At 38.3% G+C, this 25,213-nt stretch overlaps 1 protein-coding gene across 4 annotated transcripts in view; it reads right to left on the bottom strand.

Moving 5' to 3' along the window:
- Znf407 (zinc finger protein 407) overlaps positions 1-25,213 on the bottom strand; it is a 380,263-nt gene that overhangs the window by 221,535 nt on the left and 133,515 nt on the right. For 3 of the 4 annotated variants that reach the window (XR_009589730.1, XM_021648769.2, XM_060376980.1), the window contains exon 4: positions 10,507-10,581. The exons of the other annotated variant lie outside the window; for it this stretch is intronic. Coding sequence is in view for 2 of the 3 variants with exons in the window: in XM_021648769.2 (XP_021504444.1) it covers positions 10,507-10,581 (75 nt within the window). In the remaining variant the exon portion in view is untranslated. The remainder of the gene's footprint in view (positions 1-10,506; positions 10,582-25,213) is intronic. 4 annotated transcript variants of the gene reach the window in all.

Here is a 25,213-nt window from a genome sequence, read left to right as displayed (position 1 = left end):
CAAAGATGAGCCAGGGCTAGTTCTAACAGACAAGGGATCCTGAAGCAGTACCTGCAGGCTGGTGGAGACTTTTGTTTCCTTAGCAGTGTATCTGCACCAACCCTCTCCTCCACAGTGAACAAGAGCTGATTCTGACGCCTGTCCTCTAGGAACTGTTCTAGTCTGCAGAAATTGCAGCTCTGGCATCAAAATACAGAGAGGAAGGAAAACCTTCCTGAAACACCTAACTCAAACATTTCTCATCTCAGATGTTACATGGTTACAAAGCTATGTTTCTGTTAAAGTTTTGGGGTTTTTGCTTTGTATTTCTGATATATTCAAGAAAAGAAGATAAAGAAAATAGTTCAAAACATCAAAATATTATTCAGAATTTGGGAAATGGCTCAGTTAGCAAGATGCTTGTTATGCAAGCATGAAGAGCTGAATTTCTATCTGCACAACCCATACAAAAAGCTGAGGATGTAGAGCAAATCGTTAAACACAAGGATAGAGAGCTGGAGAGAGCTGAACCCCTTGGGTTGCTGACCAGCAACACGAACAGTGAGTTAGTGAGTGTCAGTAAAAGATTCTGCATGAAAATATAAAGTGAAGAGGGACTGAGAAAGAAACCATTGTCAGATATCAATCTCTGGCTTCTACATGCATGTGCATGTAGTACACATGGTAACACACACACACACACACACACCACAACCAAATGATACAAAATGTTATACTCATCTATCTTTAATAATAGCTATTACATTACTTCCTCTAGTGAAAATTTTCCTTTATCCTAAAATTGTATTCTGATATTTGCAATATAATAAAAAGGGGGGGGGGGCAATAGACTGTGGAAATCAAAGTCAGTAAAGTGCTTGCCATAGAAGAAGACTTGAATTCAATGCTCAGAACCAATTTTTAATAGCTGGGCATGGGGCTGGTGAATAGTTCCTTGCTTAAAAAACACAGGCTAACCTTGCCAAGGATCTGAGTTTGTTTCCTTACACCCACGAAGGGCAACTTACAACTACCAGTGATTCCAGTACTTCTGGCCTCCTAAAGTGGGCGGGGTAAGTGTGAGCACATACATACTCTTAAATAAATTTTAAGACAGGTGTGGTGATGCATGCCTCTAGTCCCAGCAGGTGGATCTCTGTTAGTTCAAGGCCAGACTGGTCTACAAAGCAAGTCCAGGACACCCAGGGCTACACAGAGAAACCCTGTCTCAAAAACAGATAGATAGATAGATGGATGGATGGATGGATGGATGGATGGATGGATGGATAGTTATATAGATAAACAGACAGAGAGACAGATAGAAAATAAATAAATAAATACAGTGAATGAATAAAAGGAATAAATGAATGAATAAATGAATGAATATAAAATATTCTTTTTATTTGGGCATGGCAGCTTTTATTCATAATACCAGTAATTGGGAAGTAGAACAAGCCAAATCCAGTAGTTCACTAGCCAGCCAAATTAGTCTACTTAGAGAGTTCCATGCAAAACTGAGTCTCAGAAACAGGATTTATGGGACCTGAGAAGTGACATTCTGGCCTTCACATAAACACCAACACACACATGTAAATTTACTTAGACATTCAAATATATACGCAGAAAACACATCTCACATGCATACATATATGCACATACAGCACAAGAAGACAGATAAAAATATAGTAAAAAGTATAAACATATATCCTAGAGGAAAAAAATTCTAACACCCATCTAGTTGCCAAAAGTATACCATATTGTCAGCCATGTTACATAATTATAAATGTGAAATATGAAAAATAGTTAGCATGATCATGAACTGTGACAACAAAGGGGAGATGTAACCATGACAATTTACATAAGAGAGAATAGCAGACAGGGCTGCTGGTAAACACGTGCCATCCTGGCACTTGAGGACTGGACAACGGCCTGCAAGTTCTGGGCCAGCCAATATTAGGCCAGCCAAGCCTGCAAAGGAAGACTGCCTCAAAAATATCAAACATACGAACTTGGTGATTACTCTGTTTCTGTTGGCTTCCCATGAACTGCCATAAGACTACAACACATTTATTTTTATTTTACATAGTCACCTATTCAATTGTCAAGATTAATTATAAGATAATCAAACAAAAAGATTCTTTCAGAAAAAGCATGCAATTAAAATTAATAAATGTCTGAAACCTGAGAGGTGGCTTGGTTATTAAGATTTCTTTTAGATCTTGTTATGGGGAGTTTGGGTCCCTGGACACAAATGATGGTATATTGCCATCTATAACTTCAGTTCTACGAGATCTAAGACCATCTTCTGATCTTCATGGGCACTAGGCCCACAGGTGGTGTGCAAACATTCATGCAAGCAAAAACTACTATACACAGAATAAAATATACTAAACTTAAATGTAAACATTAAATTAATAAATGTCTTTTGTTTTAACAGAGTCAAATTTAAAATAAAAATCAAATAGACTCAGTCTCCAAATGGTCCCTCCCCCTGGGGGGGGGGGGGGAGTGCAGCCTTACCAGGCCACTGAGGAAGACAATGCAGCTAGTCCTGATGAAGGGTGATAGTTGGGGACAGAGGGAAGGGGAGAAGGACCTCCCTTATCACTGGACTATGGGAGGGGCATAGGAGGAGATGAGGGAGGGAGAGTGGGATTGGGAGGAGACTAGGGAGGGAGCCACTAAGTGAATAAATTGCAATAAATAATAATAATTAATAAAAAATGTAAAAACAGATAGGGAATGTGCTTGACTACATAACTTCTGGTCTTGCTCACTCGTTTGTTTTTATTGTTTAACAGTTCAGTATATTTACATAATAAGTATTTTAATGAAATATAGTTTCTAAGATAAACATGTATCTCTGTCATAATGTAGATGCTATTATTAAATTTTAAATAAATGTTATTTAGAGTAGATTATTAACAATTATCTACTGTTGCAAATGGATTCCAATATTGATATTTCTACTAGACCTTATGATTTATACTGACATATACCCACAGGAAGAGCTACTTGATTTATATTTGTCTAACTTTAGGACAGTCTGAGGTAGAATGCTATGAACTAGCCACTCCTTGACCAGTTACCCCTGGTGCTGATTACTTCCATACTGTCCCCAATTCTGAGGCTTCTTGATGATTTTCATATTGTCTCAGGGTGAGTTTCAAAAATAAGCTCTACAAATACCAGGCAATTTACACAAGCTTTAATTCCTTTAAAAGGCAGCCCTTTGCAAGGGTGTTCACCGAAGCCCAGCATAAAGACACCGCTCACCCCCAGGACCTGGAGACCGCTCACGGTATTACTGCCGTCAGAGCCTCCTTTTAACTAGGATTGTCTGTCTATTCCTGTACTCTGCCCATCAAGTCCAGAAGGAAAGTACATGGGAAGAGAGGAGGGGCTGTCATCTTTAAGAAATGCACATTATTTGAGTACTCAGGGGAAAGACCTTAAATGTGACAAAAGACCAATGATTAAAATCTCATGACTAGGACCATGAGGATTCTTTTAAAGCAGTGTGGTGGTTTGAATAAAAATGGCCACAACAAACTCATGTGTTTGAATGCTTGTCCATAGGAAACGGCACTATAGGAGTTATGGTCTTGTTAGAGTAAATGTGGCCTTGTTGGAGGAAGTGTGTCACTGTAGAGGGGGGCTTTGAGGTCATATATGCTCAAGGTATGAACAGTGTGACACACAGTCGCCTTGTGCTGCCTGTGGATCAAGATGTAGAACTCTCAGGTCCTTTTTCAGCACCATGTCTGTCTGCATACTGCCATGATGATAATGGACTAAACCTCTGAAACTGTAAGCCAGCCCCAATGAAATGTTTCTCTTTATGAGAGAACAAGCTTGCATTGTTCACAGTGTCTCTTCACATCAATTACACCCAAACTCTGACCAGCAGCAATTATATTATACTACCAATATGGTCAGACAGTGTGAACAGAAAAAAGGAATACGCAAATAAAGAGGGAAGACAGTCTTGGCTTCTGTTTCCTTGGAGTCACCCTAAATAAGCACCCCACCTGAAGGCTGTTCATGAACAAAGTGGCTGAAACTGAGAGAGGCACCTGGAAACTTGGCAGCAGGAAGAGGCCCAACCAACCTACCCTCCTTCCTGTACCTCAGCCTACCTTCTGCCATAAGGCCTTGAAAAAGCCCTCAGACTAGCAACTTGACACACCCTATCTCTCAGGGGCCCTCCTTGCTGTACAGCAGGCCTCATCAGTCCTGCCTCTCTCTTTTGATCTTCCCCCTAGGAACTAACTTCTTTTCACCTTCTGTAGCCGCTAATTTTTTTTTTTTAATTCTGAAGATAAGAACCCAAAAGCAACTTTCAGTTTCAGAGAACAAGAAAGTCTCCATCATTCTCAGAGACATATCAACATTTGCATATTATAAGGAAGATACAACAAAGAAGCAGAAGGTCTGATACACCAAGAGAGGCCTGCCAAAGAGAGTAAATGCACTTTCTTGCTGGGAAGCACACATATACCAAATGCACACAAAGCTTAGGATCAAGTCTTCTCTAAAATACAAGAAAATTCTGCAAAATAAAATGAATGAAATGGATCCTTGAAGTGTATGAAAAGCTTTCATTCGATATGGAAAAAACATTATTTAATAATAGGGTTGTATAGTGGTCAAGAGAGAGAAATAAAATCAAAAGGCTAAAGATACATGAACTTGCAGGAAAGTATTGACTTAACTTTAAAACTTCCTATAGCATACTATTCCTGAATTATGAGGGTGTTGATTTATGTGAGCTTCTTAAAATATATCACTCACATAAAAGGGGAATTCTCCATGAAGAGATGAAGAAACGAAACTGGAAATAACAGTGGTAAATAAATTGTGCTCCCTGACGTCCTTTCCACATTCTCAAAAAGGTCACAGTTTAGGAGCCAAGCTTCCCAGCAGTAAACACAAAAAGGAAAACTCAATTACATACATGACTCGCTAGTACACAAGTCTAAAATGACAAATCATTACAGGAAAGTACTTCTCCTGAAATAAGGACCAAAGAAATCACTTTTTGGAGTCTTACAGGTACAATATGACATTTTAACTAACAGCCCAAACACTGAATTATCACCGAAGTTGAGATTCATGTTATTTCTTCAACTTTTTTACAATTTAAATCATTATCATAATAAATATAATATAAAATAAATGGATAGGATAAAGAAAACAAAAAGAGCACAGTGAAAGAAACTAGCTTTTAGTAATAATAATAGAAATAATAGTGGTAGTAGTAGTAATAACAATAATACCATAAAGGGAAAAACATAGAAACGACTTTAAGACATGAATCTGCAAGTCTTCCTATCTCCCCCTACTTTCCTAAGATTGCCTGCATTCTGCCCAAAGTTTGTTTATGAGTATCAGCATCTGCTTTGATACAATGCTAAGGAGAGTCTTTCAGATGCCCTCCGTGGTAGGCTCCTGTTCTGTTTCCTGTGTTTTCCTTCTTCCAATGTCCGTCCTGTTTGCCTTTCTGAGTGAGGATTGATCATCTTACCCAGCGTCCTGGGGGAAGATAATAAGACTTGGAGAGAACAGGAGCTCCACAAGGAAAGCAACAGAACCAAAATATCTGGGCACAGGGGTCTTTTCTGAGACTGATACTCCAGACAAGGACCATTCATGGAGATAACCTAGAACCCCTGAACAGATGTAGCCCATGGCAGCTCAGTGTCCGAGTGGGTAACCTAGCAATGGGAACCGGGACTGCTTCTGACATGAAGCAGTGGTTGGCTCTTTGACCACCTTCCCCTAAGCGGGGGGTGCAGCCTTACCAGGCCACAGAGGAAGACAATGCAGCCATTCCTGATGAGTCCTGATAGGCTAGGGTCAAATGGAAGGGGAGGAGGACCTCCCCTATCAGCAGACTTGGGAAGGGGCATGGGAGGAGATGAGGGAGGGTGGGATTGGGAGGAAATGAGGGAGGGGGCTACTGCTTGGCTAGAAAGTAAATAAACTGTAATTAATATAAAAAATAAAATTTAATAAAAAAAGAAATGATCTCCAAGATAAGACCCTGGATCTCTGGAATTCAGACACGGTTTCTACAAACATCTGTGTTGACACTGACCTAGGAAACGTAAAAGCCGATGTCAGGAACAAAGCCCACCTGCGGCAGTACACCTGCCGAAAAGAAGGAATGCCAAAGTTACCAATGCAATGAAGAAATAATTCTCAAATGCTGGGAGGGTGACGTTGATGGAAACCTTGTGCCTCTATCTGTATGTGCATGAACAAACTACTGACTGACTCATTAAAATTGAGAACGCGAGCTTCCATAAAAAACAACATTTTCTTGGATGAATGATGTGGCTCTTATTCTGCTGAGAAGATAGTCACTAGCTGTCCTTTCCATTAAAACCTTTTTCATAAAAATACTGCCACACCATCACAGACTATTATTATTTAGAGGGAACTGTCCAAAGATGAGAATAGGAAAAAGGTAGAAGAACAGGAACCTGGAAACATGCAAAAGGTTAAATAAGTTACTAAAATGTCACAGCTTCCTGACTGATTTGAGTAAGGAAGGCTGAAGAGCCACCCAGTCTGCCTTCCACCTCATGGCAACAGGTAAGTCGAGAAGGACACTTAACGCTGGCAGAAGACGGGGACGCTTTCTTTTTCCTAAATTAACTTGTGTGGTAGTTTTAAAAAGTGCCACCAAACAAACAAAAAGCAAAAACAGAACAACGCAAAACACAAAGGAAGAAGTGAGGGAAGAGCCAGGGGTGCTAAGGGGAGAGGGAAGACCTGGCACAGGTGTCTGGGGCCCTGTGAAGTGACATCTACAGGGACGGCAGAAGGAGCATAAAGAGTCAGAGCAAGCAGAAGACAGTACTGGAAACAGTTTGTCCACCGTGTTTAATGTTGAGTAACTTGAGAAACTGTCTTCTATAAAACTATAAAAGAAAATACTATAATAACTATAAAAGAAATAACTATAACTAAATAACTAAATAACTATAACTAAATAACTATAAAAGAAAATACATGTCCACAGGCGACCTGCGCAGTGACACTCACATTATTGAAGTGGTTACTAGAGTCTAAATGGAAATAACACACACACTATGAGTATGATGCTCTCACAGGAATCTGCTGCACTGAGGCTCACTCATTTACTAAGAGGTGCATGCGTCAAAGAATGGCAGCATTCCTAAACAACCCAAAGAACCACTACAACAGGTTTAATGATCAGAAAGATCCATGGAAAAGCATGGCAATGTGGATTCCCTCACTTCTGATAGCTTTCTCACGGTTGGAATACAGTATGTAGGCTGATGAGGAAAAGGCATCAATGATGATATCCAGTGCTGGACCCTGCGTTCCACAACACAGACCTGCCAGATCTGCCCACTGGACAACAGGAGCAGGGGTTCCTGAGTCCCCTCCATCCCTGAGGCATTGCTGACAGTTAGAGGGTACTGGAAAGGGGGGGGGGGTCATTTTTCTCTAGCAGCATGCCTACTAGTAAGTTGCCCATGATCTACCAATGCACTTACAAACAGACTTAATTATACCCAGTAGATTCTAAAGGGTTACAAAAGACAGCTAATTCCAAGTCTAAAAATGCCCAATGAAAGAAAGGCTGAAAGCACCATCAAGGCACATTTACCTGCTGGAATCTGCAGGAATGCCTCCAGCCCAAACAGAAGCAGCACACAGCTGGGCTGCCATAATCCAAAGGCATCACTGAAACAGGGACACACTGTGGTCTGGATATTTATTATTAAACTGCAGGTACATTTCCTCTGGCTAGAAATTCATTCAACCCTTATGGTTAATAATTGCCCAGTTAAAATAGGAATTACTTTAGAATGGACATGCAAATTAATTGGAGTTAATTTAAAAATATAAACTAAATATGGCAATATTGAGTTCCTTGTATTTAAGTGTAAAAAAAAATTCATGAGTATTGTGTTATATAACTGTAAGGTGAATTGATTCAAACTTAGGTTCAAAAATTGAATTCTTAAAAAAGCTATCATCATTTCAAGTATTAATGAGATCTCAAAACAAATGCAAAATTTAGTAATTTTGGTTCAAATGATAGCCATGCTGAAAAAATTTATTGGTACAATAAACTTTATAGTGCAAGCATGTGACTTTGTTTTTAATAAATTGTCATTTTTGTATATGTCAGTCAAAGTACATGGCCTAAATACTTACAAACAAAATGCAATATTAATTTAATTGCCATAGCCTATTTAGCTAACTTCTATTATATTTTTCTGTAATATGTAACACATTAGAGAGTAGAATCAAATTCCAAACATGAAAAATAAACTGATTATACTGTCCTGGAAAAATTAAAATATAGCAAGCTTGCAAAAATGTTTTAAGTAGGAGAGAAAAATCTTTAACTTAAAGACATTGTTCCAAAACTGAAGGTACAACAAACATACTGTATCCATGATGCTTAAAACAACACACACACACACACAAAGGAGGAGGCTGGTACTAGATTACATTTGTAAATCCTGGTCTCCTCCAATTCACTGGTGAAGAATTGAAAAATACATACTTATAACTAAGTCAAAAAATTTTGATTCATCGTTCAACAAAATAATGCCAGAAAAAAAAAAAAAAAGATGGCATCACACATACATCTGAACGAAAGAATTTTTAAAAAGAAATGAAAAAGGTGATCTTTATGTCACAGAATGATCTGGAATGTTCCATAGCTGGTGATCTGTTTAAATCTTGGTCACCAATCTATGGCAACACTGAGAGATGATGGGACCTTTAAGAGGAAGGGCCTACTAGGAGAATTTTAGCATCTTAAAGAATAAATTGATCCCTGGGCCTCTTTCTGAATCTCTTTTATTCTCTGTTACCTGATATGAATGGGGTCACATACATATGAGTAAGTAGACAGCAGAGAGAGAACTGGAATACAGGCTGCTTCTGAAGCCTCAACATTGCATATATCCTCCAACAAGGCCCCAAGCCTAACCCTTCCCAAACAGTTCCACCAGCTGGGGACCAACTAGTCAAACATGTGAGCCTGTGAAAGTCATTCTCTTTGGCTTCCTTTACACTATACAGTTAAAGGACCAGAAAGTACCTATGAAACACAGAAAAAGAAAATTGCAAAGTCAACCAGTATCTCTATGACTTTTGAAGTCATGGTATATTATACACAAGGTATCTTCTCATTGAAAGTGCTGGCTAAACAAACAAACAAATGAATATATAGGTAATGTCTGTGTGCAAATTAATTAAATTAATTACACACGTGATATACTTTTAGTTTTTGTTGATTCCTATTTTAATTAGAACTATAAAATTAGCATTATAAAGTACTGCTTAAGAAGATTACAGAATAATTGAGATAACTCATGTGAAAGCAAAAGGAATATAATAATAAAAACGAGCTTTTCTAATTTTTAAAATAAGTATAAAATGTGCCTTGGACACATCCCAAATTATTCTTTCAAAGTACACAATTTTCCACATTTCAAGAATAATATGTCTATGACTCACTTGTTAAAGGGGGTATATTTTGACCAGAAATAAGTACAACCTTACAAAGAAAAGTTATAAGAAAATGAGGTTCAGACGCAATATGTCGGTATTTGAACAGAACAATAGTCTCTAACCATGCTCCAATGTTAGAAAACTAACACCTCAGAAAAAATAATCAAGTTAAATTCCTGATAGACAAAACATGAGAGCATTTTGATTTTTGAAAATGCCATTAACTATTTTAGATATTGCTAAAATGGTTGTAGCGTTTGTACCCTTTGGTAGATGACTTTGGAGTTGCTGAAATGGTATAACTGACACACACACAGTAGAAATCTAGAATATTTTCTTGGAAGTTTCTAGGTCGCTAAAAACCTAGCCTCCAGTTCTGGCAGCTGAGAGTGTTTCTAAGAGTGCGAAGAGAGAATGTTTTCAAAGCTTAGAGGTTGACAGAAGCAGCCATGCTCACCTGGTAGCGGACACTGCTGGGTCTCCGCTAAAGTCATGAAGCCTCCATGTTCAAGCTGGTGAGAATATACACCAGGAAAGCACACCAGGCAGCTGGCAACACAATAACTGTGGCTAACCCTTCATGTCATGGCAAATGCAGTATTATTTGGAGAATGACACATATTTTTGTTTTAAGAGCACCAATGTTTAAAGTCTATAGTAAGAACTCAAAAACGTTATTTTCCAACTTCATAGTAAAACTACAAAGGAACAACTTTAGTGGTTTTCCCCAATGTTTAGTTTTAAACACTTGTTTTAGCATGTACTGAGATGTTTATAGGATTTAATTCTATAGTTTTGTTTATATCAATATACTTTTATAGTGTTTCCAGACTTTGTTTTTAAAACTACCATATGCCATTGTTGTTTTCTGAAAAGTTGACATAATAAATGGTGTTGAAGCAGGAAGCTACAAATTCAAGATGAGCCACTGACACAAACTTACTTCATTAAACAAAACCAAAAATGGATAAAGTAACTGTACTTACTAAATACAAAATACAGAAAAATGAAAATTACCTTTCTTTTGGGGTGCCAACGCCATGCTTGCCTAGTAGGTGAGTATTTAAGTGTTTCTTCATTACAAAAGCAACCCTAAAAAAATAAATGAAAATTAATTATAGAATTAAATCTTGACACTTGGCTGGAATTTTGGGGGAGCGTTTAAGAGTGTTTTCTGGTACAGGTGTACACTACAACATGGACATACTCGTTGGAACAGTTTTTGGACAGTGCCTTCTCTTCATTAAAGGCACTATCCTACTTGGAAGCAAAAACATAACTACATGTAAACTGGTGGACTCTTTCTGGTTTGTGAATACTAAAGTGTCCAGAAGATCAACATCATTACTGTGGTTCTTTAGTCACTGTCTCCATTGTCAGTTGTCGAGAAAGGAAAAAATGTACCATGGTAGAATGTACATTTCACCCTCGCAAATCTCAAACACTCCACTCAGAAAATGGGCTGGAGAAAATGGCATTTTATTAAGTATTTAAGAGATTATAAAAGAAAATCCTGGAAAACATGGTAATGGTTGCAAAAGAGATTTTTAAAAGATATAAATGCTTACTGTATCTATACCATGCACATACATCCACAAATATGCTTTTATGCCAAGAAGATATCAACATAAGTGAGACAAACAAACAAACCAGCTTATAAGTACATGTACAGAAAGGACTGAATGCATATACAGCACAAATACTGTCCTGCCACATAACAGCATCGATTATAAGACTCTCAGGCACCAGAGTTCATTCTGAAACATCAGACAAAGTGGCTAATTTGAAAAGTGGGGAAAAAATTTACTGTTGCAACTTTGAGTGCATAGGGCTTGCAAACATTTTTGTTAATTATGTATTACAGCTGTCCTTCATAAAGTTAATTACTAATAGCTGAAAGGCAACAGAATCTATTTGCATATGTACATGAAAGGCATGACACATGCAAAAATATGATTTTAATTAGCATTCTATGATATGAAAGGCTACAAATCAAATTGGCATGTTATAAGACTCATAACATTAAACACTGCATTCGTCTGGACATGTTTGCACAAATGGGCAATGGGAAGAATAGGGAGTACTGCAGCCTCTCAGAGGAGAATTGCATTTATAGCAAAAGGAAAAAAGAATTAAAAAAACTCTAAATCACAAAATCTTCACTTTGAAAATATCATCTATTTATTTTCATACAATGTTAGGAAAATGTGGAGAAAGTAATTTTAATTCGTTATTCGAATCAATTCGCATACAGTAAAAACAGCATACATTCTGTTTTACATAGGGGGCAGTAACAACTACGACAGTAGCTGCTTTACAACTGTGCAGAACTGTTCACATCATCAATCATAACAGAAGGATAATAATCCCATTTAAAGAATCAAACTGCGCTCATACTAAGAGCTGAGTCAAAAACAACAGCAGAAGATGTTCTGTGTTTGTTTCTGCCTGATTTAGAAAGAATAAATAACAGTTTTCATTTCCCAAAGAAAGAATACAGTAATAATAACAGTCCAGTTAAGTCATAACTTTCCTACTGTCCTCCATTCTCCAATAATTAAAAAAACATAAAGCTAATAGCAAAGAGCAAAGGTTAAAAACCCAAAGTTGCAAAGCACAGCTTATTTATATGACCAAGTACAATTTAAGAGATTTGAACTCAGAAACCAGAGAGCAGATTTTAATAGAGAACCATTTATTAATTAGAATGCTAGGGTTAAAAAAAAAAAAATCAACCAAAAACGTTCCGGTGCATAGGAGAACAACCACATCAGGGAGGAAAGTCTTAGCCACACAGTCTAAGCCTGCAAAGCATTTCTATTGTTCAGAACTAAAGAGGCAATTTGTCACTATTAGGTAACATTGGGAAACATGGAAAATGTGTGCAGACTAGAACATGAGCTTATGCTCAACTGAAAAACATTTATTCATCCAGTTTACTTTAAATGCAAATTCTTTATACTTGGCTCTTTAAAATTTGAGTAGTGTACTAGTTTTGATATAATCATGTGTAAAATACACGTGTAAGTGAAACACACCCGGCTGACCAAGGAGAAGAAGTAAGCTGGTAGAGATATGTGAATGCAGCCCATCTTCTCCCACTGCATTAACACACCGCTGACAGCACGTTTACACAATTCACAGATACAACCAGAAACAAATATATCCTTGCAAAGAAGCTCCCAGTGAAATTCCTTGCTAAGAAACACGCAGACTCTTAGCCAGCAGGTGAACCAAGACTTAGTACGTGGCAGATCTGGGTGAGTTCTGTACAAAACAAAACCCCAGAAAGCAACATCAGGTTCTCCTGCGAGTTTCCTCTCCTACCACAAGAAAGAAATGGGGAAAGCGACTCAACACCAAGCCTTCCTCCTTCACTGACACCAACAACCACTCAAGGACCCTTTCAGTCTGGACATTCATGTCCATTCATGTCCTGGATGTCATCATTGGGCACAGAATAGATCTAGGCAGCTCTGTTGCACACATAAACCAATAAAAGTTCTAGCTAACATTGTAACAGGAATGGACTCTTTGTCTGTCTCTCTCTCTCTGTGCCTCCTCCGCCAGAAGAATGTGTGTGTGTGTGTGTGTGTGTGTGTGTGTGTGTGTGTGTGTGTGATGTTACTGTCTCTTGAAATGACACAGGCAAAGATGGCTACGGAGAGGAGAACTGGTTACAAATGGGAGCTTGACTATCTTGTTATGACTACCCTAAAATCATGTCTTTGATTCACGAGGTTGGTTTGACTAACTTACCATGTTTATGTTCTGCTTCTACAATCCCACCTACCTTGCCCACCAAATTCCCTATTTTGGAAACCTCTTACCCCTGAGCTCCAAAGCCCTCTTTCTCACATACAATATTGAACCCCTGAATCCCACCTTAGGGGCTGGCAGCCTATGTACATAAATAAAAATGTTTGCTTTAATTAATTTGGCCACGATGATTTGATTTGGCGGTCTTTCTCCTGGCATCTTTGGGATTAACAAAAGTGCCTGAAATTGCATTACTTAACTATCTATGGGTGTCGAAAGTACAATACAGGGCTAACATCTACAGTCTAGTTTTGAAAAACTGATTCTTCTTTTAATGTTCACTTCTACACTATAAGTAATGAAAACATCACTTCCATCACCTCTTTCAGTTTTAACAGTGTAACATTCTCTCCATGACACCGTCATGGGTGGCAAAGTGCTTAATCAAAGTAAATACAGCATCATAAGCACAGAGATATGAGAAACAACAAAAATTCAGCTGTGCCTTGCTTACCTCTCTAATTCACTCCCATGAGTAAGGCAGGTGCAGAAAGCCAGTTCTAAGCCTGGGGCCTCCTACTCTCTGCCAAAGAGGGACTGCACTGCATCAGCCCTACCGAGGGCTGGCTGCCTTCACTTCTGTTCTTCTATCTCTGTGTGATCTTCATTTTCAATTCTCTAGAAATTTTTCCTATTAGTAATTTTCCAATTAGTAATTGGACTCAGTTTTGCATAGATCTCAAATACAAATGAAAGCAAGGCCTTCTAAAGGGTAAAGATATTTCTGGGGAGAAGTTACTGCAAGTCACACTTGACAAAGAGACAGGTTATGGATCATGTGCTCTTGTATTCAAAGACAGCAACATGACACTCATGCCACTGATGACACCCCACTGTCATCAGCACCCATGTGTCCATAGTTCCCACACAGCTGACTCAAAAAAGGTGGGTGATCCAACAGTGAAATTATTGACATTTTAAATCTTTACTAAAGAAAAAGGTCACCAAAAAGACAACAGGCTGCAAGACTACCTGACAAAGCTAAGGTAGTAAGTTTAATTTAAGCTAAGGTAAGCTTAATTTAAGAAAGTGCCTACACCTATAAAAACTTGTAAACCTACCTGTGGTTAGCATGATCTCAATCCATTTTACTGACTACAGCAGTGTCAGCTCTAAGGGCAACATGGCAGCCCAAGGAAGACCAGTGGAAGAACAGATGTCTAAACCTGGCTCTGTCATTTAGCACAGGGTAAAGCTGTAGTTGTTATGTGCATTCTCCAGTCCCTAATGACCTCCAGAAAATGAAGAACTTGATAGGAGGGCAGTGATAAAGGAGAAAGTCCTATACATTCTAGTGTCATGAGAGTCAGGATGACAGCACTGAATCTATGGTCCTCAACAAATTCTAGTGGATGATTTGGTTTCAATGAGAAAGATGGGTGCTCAGGTAAAGAATTCTAAGTCCAAAATGCCTCCATTCAACTTGGCCATAAGCGGTATGAACAAAAGCTGAGATAAAATGCACTTCACACATGAGAGTGCCTCAGAATTCCACCAACAGACCGCCTCAGGCAACATTCTTGTGTAAAAATCACTCTCCTAAAGAACAATGCACACACGCAATTCTGCTCACCCTCTGGCCCTGTGGTGGTGTGAATATAGAATGGCCCCGTAGACTGTCATGTCTTTGAAGGTTTGGCCCATAGAGAGTGGTGACACTATTAGGAGGAGTGGCCTTGATGGAGTGGAATGGGTATGGCCTTGATGAGTGAAGGGTTTCACTGTGGAGGCAGGATTTGAGGTCTCAGAAGCTCCAGCCAGCTCACTTTCTACTGCCTGTGGATCCAGATGTAGAACTCTCACCTACCTCTCCAGCACCATGTCTGCCTGCATGCCATAACACATGTGTGAAGAGTAAAACCTGGGCCTTACTCTCACACATGTGCTGGTAAACACTGCGAGTGCAGGCAAAGAAGAAATCTATTTCGTAAACTTACACCCAGTATTGTGGTCCTAGCAAGTACGAATATATCAACAGACTCACAGGACATTACTCAGAGATGGCATCTTATGATGGGATCATGTAACTATGCTACATACAGTGTGGGAAGCTGCAAAACCCCAAAGTCAAGGAACTAGAAAGCTATATGCTTGGTGGAAGTTCCTCACGAGTGGGCCCTTTCCTGTACCTTTACACAATAAGGGGTAACTGTCCTTCCTGTGGGTGCTCTAAGGCTACAGTAAATTCCATGGGCTCAGGCTCTTGCACTACTGATCTGGAGATTAGACATTATCATAAAAATTTGGGGATCACAAACTTTCTATATACCTCAGCAAAATTGCAGTAAAGACCCTCAAAAATGTGAAAACGGGAAACTTATAGGACTGGATGGATACATTTAAGGGTACTAGAGTACTACAGTTAAAAGCTCTGTGGTAAGAGATAAGACTCCAGCTCTATTTGCCACACAGGTGAGCCTGAACAAGTTTTCCTTATTTATTTACTTATTTTATTCACTTTGCATCCTTGTACCCCTTCCCACCTTTTCCTTCCAGTCCCACCCTCTCTCCTTCCTCTCTCCCCTTTTCCTCAGAAAAAGAAAGATCCCTTTCCCATGCACCCCAGCTGACCAAGCGGCTTCAGGACTGAGCCTGTCCTCTTCCCCTGTGGCCTGGCAAGACAGTCCCACCAGGAGAAAGTGATCTAAAAGCTGGTAAGTGAGTCCTTGTCCAATTCAGGCCCCACTTCCCTTACTAGAAGACCCACTTTAAGCCTAAGCTGTCCGTCCACTATATCTTTTAGGGGCCCAGTCCAGTTCATGCATAGTCTTTGGTTGATGCTTAAGTCTCAGCAAGCTCCTCTGCCCTGGTTAGTTGGTTAGCAGGTTGGCTGGTTACTTAGTTAGCTGGTTAGTTGTATGGCTCCAGTTAGACATATAGTACAAGATAAGAACACTAAACAAGTTTTTATGGTCATAATAAGGCTCTTCTTAATTTACAGTGTGCAGATAATTAAACTTATTTTAAATAAATGTTGTTTAGCATAATACCTAAAACAAAGTGAATACTAAAAACTATTACAAGAGTAACTGCTGAAGGAAAGCAAGGGAAAAATTAACACATAATGATTCTAGATTTAAAGACAAGAAAGGTAAACACAACCACAATGACCCTCTACATGGCATGCACATTTCCAGTGTGGAAGGGAAGTACCACAAATGAACAAAAAGGACAGGCTGGAAAAAGCATTGACAGAGAAAATGGGAACGTAATCTAAAGCCAGCACTAACCAATATGGAACAATCAGAGCTAAGGATACACTAATAATTCTCATGGCAACTTAGAATCTGAGAGATTTCCCCTGACCAATAGCATTGCTCAATAAAAATCACCAAACTGTGTGTAAAAAATTAGTGCAAGCTGAGTGACTTAATTTTCATCATTGCAACATATAACGTGAAACAATCCATTTTACTTTTATAATAAACTCCATATGGCTAAAAAATAAAAATATAAAAAAACATAAAATAATGGTCCTTAAAAATATTCATCATAATTAATTTTATCATATTAATTCAAAATATTCAAAAATATATTTAACATAATGCTGTTTTATTCTGAAGGAAAATATTACCTGTAAGTACAGGAATTATTTTCCCTATTTTGCTGAATATATCTTTTTAATTAAATAGATATAAACAACCTGAAAACGTTAATTGAATAGCATTTTGTACTAATTTTATATAGTAACTTCCATTTGTAATAACACTTATATATAATAATAGCACAGGAACCGACAGCCAGAATGATGAGGCAGGAGCGGAAGAAGAGACCAAGAAGGGTGCTACTCACTGGCCTGCTTGACACAGCGTGCTCAGCCTCCCCTCTGGTACAGCCTAGGACCACCGACCTGAGGTGGCATCCCTCCCGGCACAGTCACAATCCACATAAAGTATTAGTCAGGGAAATGCCCCACACACTTGCCTGCTGGCCACCCATCGTGCTGGAGAAAATTCTCAGACAGAGTCTCTCCCCAGATAACTAGAGCCAATGTTCTATCAAGTTGATGAGAAACAACTAGCACAGAGAAAACATTTCCATGTTTATGCTTTTCTATTCAAATAACAGTATACTTTCTTAACCCCCACAAATAAAATAGTCTTTGCTTCTTTCAGTGATTGCGAGACTGTTCATTCCTTGGTCTGTTCGTCCTGAAATAGATGAATGCATGCTAGCGACCTTATCTGTGAAGGTGTCATTCGCACCTCTTTTCTTACTCTCAGTGGACCGCACTGCTGGCAGGGTTACGGCTGTACAAAAACTCTGTAAAAAGGTTACAGGGCATGAATAGTACTTTCCCATTTCCAACGTGTTTGTGGCATTCTAAGAAGTCAGAGTGACTTCTCTTTTTCGGGCTCCATTCTCTCTCTCATTCTGGGTTGTAATTTTCCCATCCCCCCCTTACCCGCCGCATCTGAAATACAAGCTCACAATGGTATAGAAGGTAGGGTGTAGGTCATTTAGAGGAGTACAGACTTGCCTAGGATGCACAAAGGTTTGGGTTTGAAACAGAGCATCTCACAAACCAAGTACAGTGCTATCCACCAGACATCTGGGCATATGGGCGGGAAAGGAAGGTCAGATATTCAAAGGCATCTGAGTTCCACATGACAACATGACTGGCGTGGGATATATGAGACCATGCCTCAAAAGGCAATCAAAATTACACAGTTTTACTTGGTAAAAAAAATTATTTTATATATTGAAAATGTAATTACTTTTTTTCTGGATAACTATGCTAGTCCATGAATGTAAATCTTGTTTTATTTACTGTAAAGCTCATGAAATAACAAAAAAAAAAAAACCAATATATTTCATACTTCTGAAAAAGTAAAATACTTTCTGTACAAAAGAGTGGACCATGCTTTTGTAGATGCGAATGTTAGACACAACATTCAAAGTGTAAGATAGTGTAATACAAAGATCCGCAACAAACACAGTACACTACCAAAACAAAGGAGGAAGAAGCATTCACAAGAAGGTAATTGGGTTTTGATACTTAATTCCACTTAAAGCTGAGGAGCAATCACATAAAAATGTAATTATTATCAATCTCAACACTATAAATACTACTGCACCTCACTATTACCAAAGTATTTCAGGCTTTCAAATACCAACTACATCATGAACTAAACTGAAAGCAATCCATATTATGGCTGCTATGGGTTTTGTTTGTATTTCTGTTTAAAGAGAGAGAGATAGAATAACATTTATAGGGTGTTTTGTGAATTACCAGTTCACTTAAGTCTGACAACATATTTTATTCAAGAATAAAATCTATGGCATATTGTATTAAGAAACTAATGATTCTGCAAAGAAGTGGTAGGTGGGGTGGCGCCCAAGGACTACAGACATGACTTTCAAAGAATACAGTTATTAATACGGTACATGAGAGTGTGTGTGTGTGTGTGTATATATATATATATATATATATATATATATATATATATAAAATCTTGCTGAGATTGTCCTAATGGGAGAGCAGTTCATAGGAAAGTATTTAAATAAAGCCCTGAAATCAGGGGAGGCTGAGCTACACCCTGCCCATTACACGAGGGCAATAGTTTTGGGTTTATGATGAAGATTAAACATAAAGTATTAGCAAGACCCCAGAAGAGCAACCACATAAAGATAGTTTAGATCATGAGGACCCTAGAACCAAGACAGACAGAATATGGGAGAGCATGTGTACATGTGTTCGCCTCTTCTCCCTCTTCCCTCCCCATCTCCCTTCATTCCCTTCCTCCTCCCCCTACCCCCCTCTGAACTGGCTAAATGGTGTCTGGAAATTTCAACTTCAGTTTTCTAGTATATGAAAACTGGCAGTGGGATTTTCTTCTGGGCCCCAATTGAAATAATGATTAGTAAGACTCAAGATAATTATTTACAAATACTTGGGTGAGGGGAGCTAAGCTCTTCTCTGACCAGATCATAACTTAAAACTACCCATTTATACTAATTTACATTCTGCCATGTGGCTGGTTACCTGAGCTCAGGTACCATGAATCTGTCCTCCTCACATCTTGTCAGCTGAATCTCCCATGCCTGGGAGAGAGGAGAAGAGACAGGTGTGATTATGGGTCTGGAAGGTATAGCTGGAGCCACATGGCTAGATAGGGATAGGTAGTCAGGTTAACTTAGAAGAGCTAGTTGAGAGTCTGCCCAGCTAAGGCCTAAGCTTTGAAGTATTAAAATGTCTGGGTGTCTTTATTTATATTTTTGAATGGCCATCAGGGTTCTTACAACAGAAAACCTTATGCAAAGATCTATGCAAACCTTATGCAAAGACTTATCATGAACAAATGGATAGAGATGAAAATTAAAATTTTGCTGAGAAAACAATGTATCTCTCACATAGGATAATAACTATTTAACACAGATCATTAGAGATAAAGCCACAACAGTAACAGATACATAGTTCTGTAACCTGAACTCTCAAGTGCTGAGCTGGGTCTGCGGGATTATGTCTGCAATGCCATCAATGAAGGAGGCTAACACAGAAGAACTGGAAGTGGGAGAGCAGCCTGGCCTACATAAAGAGACTTAAAGGAAACAAACAAACAAACAAACAAAAAAAAAAAGTCAAGTATCTTGGAATTAAATAGAGAAATGGCAGGAAGAAAATACCTATAAGCAGTTAACAAATGAAGAAAAACGAAGTATTTCAAAAAATGAAGTAACTCTCAATAAACAATTGCTCTTAATAAATTAAAGCTGCCTTCCCACTGAAGCATGTAATTCTGGTATCATTTTATTGATTAAATCTGCAGGTGCTAAAACATACAATGGTGTTTATGTCAAGGAATAAAACACTAATCAATAAATCCAACAACAACTAAAAAACAGGTTTCCACTTTCATATATAATTTGTCTTCAAATTTCTTCCCTAGCAATCTGTGTAACTCAAGGATAAAGCAGGATCCAATGGCAATGTGGAGGGGTGAACAGCCTAGCTCCTTGGCAGCCTACTAAAGATTGGGACACACTGGAGCATAACAGGAGCAGCAGGCCTCAAACCTCCAGTCATGAACCGGCGCTCGCCTAAAATAGTTCATGGAAAATTTCTTCTAAAAGGATTCCTCAGCAAAACTGTACACTGTCCACTTCCAAGTAGTGTAAGTTGGAAAATACAAAGAGGGGAGGTTGAAATGGGAATATTTTGAAGAAATGATAAGCAAATAATCTCCCAAATGTTAACAAAAAATACCAGGAAGTCAAAAACTCAACAACTTGCAGTGTAAGCACAAACATAATAAACAAAAAAGAGAAAATCCAAAAAGTAGAGGAAAAAAGTTAGTTTCAGAAAACCTAAGATAAGAACGGCAACAGATTTCTAGAGACCGAGGAAAAAACCCCACAAGGAGCAGCAGCTTTCCCCTGGCACTGACAAGTGGAGGAGTTCACCACAAATGGGGCTGCAGGGGCAGCACGGTGGGCAAGTGACTGGGAACGGCACCGTGAAGATCCGGGCTCAGAGCCCACAGCTGCAAAGGCAAGACTCGGGGTATGAGGGAATGGTACAGAGTGTTGGAAGGGACAGAGACAGAGCTCACTGGGTCTTGCTAACTGGCACCCTGCTCCAGGACCATTAAGACTGTCTCAAGGCCACAAGGCAGAGTGCAATTGGAGACCTGACATTCTCTTGTGAAGTCTGCGAATGCACAGATAGACAGAGAAGCATCACACATGTTCACATACATGAAAACACATACATACAGAAACAAAAAATTCAGGGTTGAAAGGAAAAATGACAGACGGAAAGAAAACATATAGACAACACACAAAATGTATGAAAGGACTGCCACTGGACATTTTATTTTTAAAAAGTTAATTAAAAACTAAATTTATATATCTCATTATACCAGCACGTCAAAATTCTCTTCTGAATACAAAATCAGAAAGAAAACCTTGGAAATCATGTATGCGATAAAATATATCTAAAATACATTCAGAAGTCTTGGATTCAGTAAGAAACAGGAAGCTATATATTCTATTATGAACAGAAGACTTCCAGCCTTCACCAACAAGGAAAACAAGACCTATGAAGTCACAGGAACATGGTGAACAGCACTGGATAAATTCTAATGAAATCTAGACTGGTATTCTTTGGAATATCTAAAAAGGAACAGGAGAGAGTAGAAAGAAGAAACACTGACTTGTCACACGAAAACAGGAGCTATCAAACAGTTCTGGTTAAAATATAACTTGGATCATCAGAGAAAACCAAAACTGTTAAAAATATTCATACACAAGCTATTCCTGTAGAAACCTACAAAAGGAACTACTACAAGAAAATCACCAACTCAATTAGTGCAACACATATATTCAAAGAAAAGAATAACAAAAGGAAACTATTAGAACAATAAACCAACAAATAGAGAACATTGGCAAAAGGATTTTAAATATGTCACAAAAAAAAAAAAAAAAAAAAAACACAAGGTCACTGTCACTGAAAAGCTGAATAACCAAGTGAGAAAGTACCAAGATCAAGGGAAAGAATGAACTACCACACAGAAAAGAAGCAAATAAGGAAGGCAGGCAGGAAGGAAAAGAAAATCAGTGTGCATAAAGGTTTTTGCTCCAGACTGGAAAAAAAAAAAAAAAAGAATCAAAAGAAGAACAGAATAGGACCGAGTACATATAAACGAACATTGGCAAGATCAAATGAGAGTTCTAATGTAACTGTAACCATACAAGAGGCTACTAGGAAAAATATAACATTCACATAAAACATCATTTGCAATATTCGTGAAACTTAGGAAACAAGGAAAAGGTCCACCAAGACAGCCAACAAAACCAAACTTCCTAGCAATGGCAAACACAGGAAAGAAACTGTGAAAACAGCAACAGAAATGCTATCCTTACATTAAATTAAGTCGGCAAGCTCATCAAGATTAGCAGGTGACTGAGCCTCCTAACTATTCAAGACAGGAGGACGTGATGTTCCAAATACTAAGCTCACACACACAGGAGTGAATGAACATTTCCATATACACAAGGACGCATAAGTGCAAACTCAAGGAGATATGAAGACAGCCAGGTGAATAAAACTCAACGAATTAATGACAAATCAGCCCTACAAGAAATGGTAAAGATATCATTCATACTGAAACGGAAAGGAAGCAGGCAGAAATTTACCTCCACATGAAGAAAAGGAAGACACTTAATGGTGATTACCTCGGTGAATGATGAAGAAACACAAAATTACCTTTTATTTCTACCTCTTTTATTTCTTGCTGGGTTGAAAGATATCAACTTAGAGCAACAATTACAACAGGACATAAAATGTATAAAAAAGTCCAGATTATAGTAATAAAATAGAGGAAGGGAGGGGAGAATGAAGCTACACAGGAGCAAAGCTCTGCACAGTTGAAATTAATTTTGTATTCAACAAACTGTAATAACATAAGTTACAATGTTTACTGTCATCCCCAGGGTAAAAATTAAGAAAATTTAAATACATAAAATTTACATGCATATATAAATTATATATAATTATATATTACATAATCATACATTTCTATAGATATATACATGAAACTGCAAATCGAATTGCAAAGATAAATAAGAAAATGCCAACATAAGGTACAAAATAAAGTATTCTGTGGTGAAACAGAAACAAAAGAGGCATATAGCTATACAGAAAAACAAGTACAAAAAGGCAAGTATAGACAGCATGGATCCAACATGCCAATAGTCAAGTCTAAAGAAATGAATGGGCTTGTATACTCCAATCAAAATGCAGAGAGCTAAAAGTGTATTTTAAAATAAAAACATTCCAAAAGCTGGGAAATGACTTACTCACTATGAAAGTGTCTATTTTAAGCATGAAGACTTGAGTCTTCAATTGAGAAAGTGCCCTTACCACATACCTTCTGTGGGCACACCCAGGATACATTGCTTTCTCGGGGAGGGCCCAGCTCACCATGGGCAGTACCACCTCTGGGCTGGTGGACCTGCAGTAAGAAAGCAGGCTAAACAAGCCATAAGGAGCAAGCCAGTAAGGATTCCTACAACATAGCCTGTGTGTCAGCTCCTAGCTCCGAGTTTCCGACTTGACTTTCTTCAGTGAAGGACTATGATTTGGAACTGTAAGCTGAAATAAGCCCTTCCTCATGAGGTCACTTTTTTGGTGATGATTTTTATCACAGCAATAGTAAGATACAAACACTCTTTCTATCCACATGCTTAATGTAAGAGACATTAAACACAGCATTCCAATGATTCAAACAATAGATGTACAATAACTATAGAAAACAGATTACTAAGACAAAGACAGTTACTTAAAAAAGTAAAGGGGATTTTTTTTAATGATAAGTACATAGAGACAGAATGGAAAACAACAATTAAAAGTATATGTACACCTGAAAAACAAAGCAAAAACAGGCAGAATTGAATGAAGAAGCAGAAATTCAAACATTAAACTTTAAGAGAGTCAAACAAAATACCCCATACAATTGAGACAGGCCCAGTCAGCAAGTGGAAACAAGGTCCACCCAGTGCACAGCGTACAGGCCAAGACTGTCCAGGAGCCAGTGATGGAAGCGAGCCAGAGAGTCCAAACACAGAAGCCTATGCGATAACCTCATAAACTTGCAAGATTAGGATCTGGAGATGGCTGTGCAGATTACAATGCTTGACTCTCTTCTTACAGGATAGAACTGGAACTTGGTTTCCAGCACCCAGGGCAGGAACCTACAAGAACTGCCTGTTATTCCCATTCCAAGGGATCCCTTGAGCACTCAGCCCTAAAGGCATAATAAATGGAGTAAGCGTGTGCACACACAATGAATACCGAAAAAGAACTTAGTGAGTATACATCAATTAAAGAAGGTTATCATAAATAAGCAAGGGACCGAAGAAGAAAATAAAGGGCAGCTTAGAATACACTAAGATAAATAGAAATATAAAAAAGAAAACAACAAAACTCACATAAAGAGGGCCCAGGTAGAGAAGACAGGAGCCCTGCATCGCATGGCAGGCCCTGGCTAAACTCACCACCACCATGAAAGAAACTGAGAGTTGGAGAGAAATTCTCATGTGTTAGCATCTATACTTAAAAAGAAAACCTAACATTACCATCTTAAATGACTAGAAAAAGAAACAAAGCACAAAAGGTAGGAAAAGAATAAGGTAAAAAGCAGATCACTAAAATGAAATTTCAGAGAAAAAGAAAAAACAAACAAACTCTAAGTTGCTTACAAGAAAAGAGATCAAGAAAGTACAAATTCAAGATTATTATTGCGGAAGAGGGGAGAGGAAGAACAAGGGGACTAAAGCATGTGAGTGAACAAGGACTAAGACTAAGTTTACAACCATAAGAACTCTGAAAAGTACTATGTATACTGGCAATCTACAATTTGCACAAACCAAAAGAGCAAATGGTCAACTGGAGGGGAAAATAATTTAAAAAACATAAAATCCCGACTACCAAATACTTAGAAACAAATATATAATAAATATATTATAAATAAATACCTAGTGCATGTACAAGTTAATGCAGAACCTCAAAAACTAACCAAGAAAAATACAACTCAAATTAAAATTTGGTAAAGGGTGTGACTAATTATATTCTATAAAAACTATAAAAACAGACAATGAGCAAATTCAACATTAGTGTTCAGGAAAAATTACTCAGAACTTCACTGAGGGACACCCCATCCAAACCTACTAAATCAGCTATAACCTATAAAAGGTCATGTCAAGTGGGGTATACTAGCAGAGAGGGGGAAAAATGGTACGGCCATTGTGGAAAGCCGTTAGTGGCTACTGCAAACTTAAACACTGTTACTACAGGAACCAGTGATCCCATTTTCAGATAAAAATCCACAGGCTTTGAGAAGCTGGCACTCAAACATTATTTACACAGTTTACGGGAGAGTAAGCCATGGTGCTGAAAAGCCGT

This window comes from Meriones unguiculatus, chromosome 2 (genome assembly GCF_030254825.1).
Source record: "Meriones unguiculatus strain TT.TT164.6M chromosome 2, Bangor_MerUng_6.1, whole genome shotgun sequence".
Classification (NCBI taxonomy): Eukaryota; Metazoa; Chordata; class Mammalia; order Rodentia; family Muridae; genus Meriones; species Meriones unguiculatus.
Note: the sequence above shows the minus strand (reverse complement) of the source record. Positions and strands in the feature narration are given on the sequence as shown.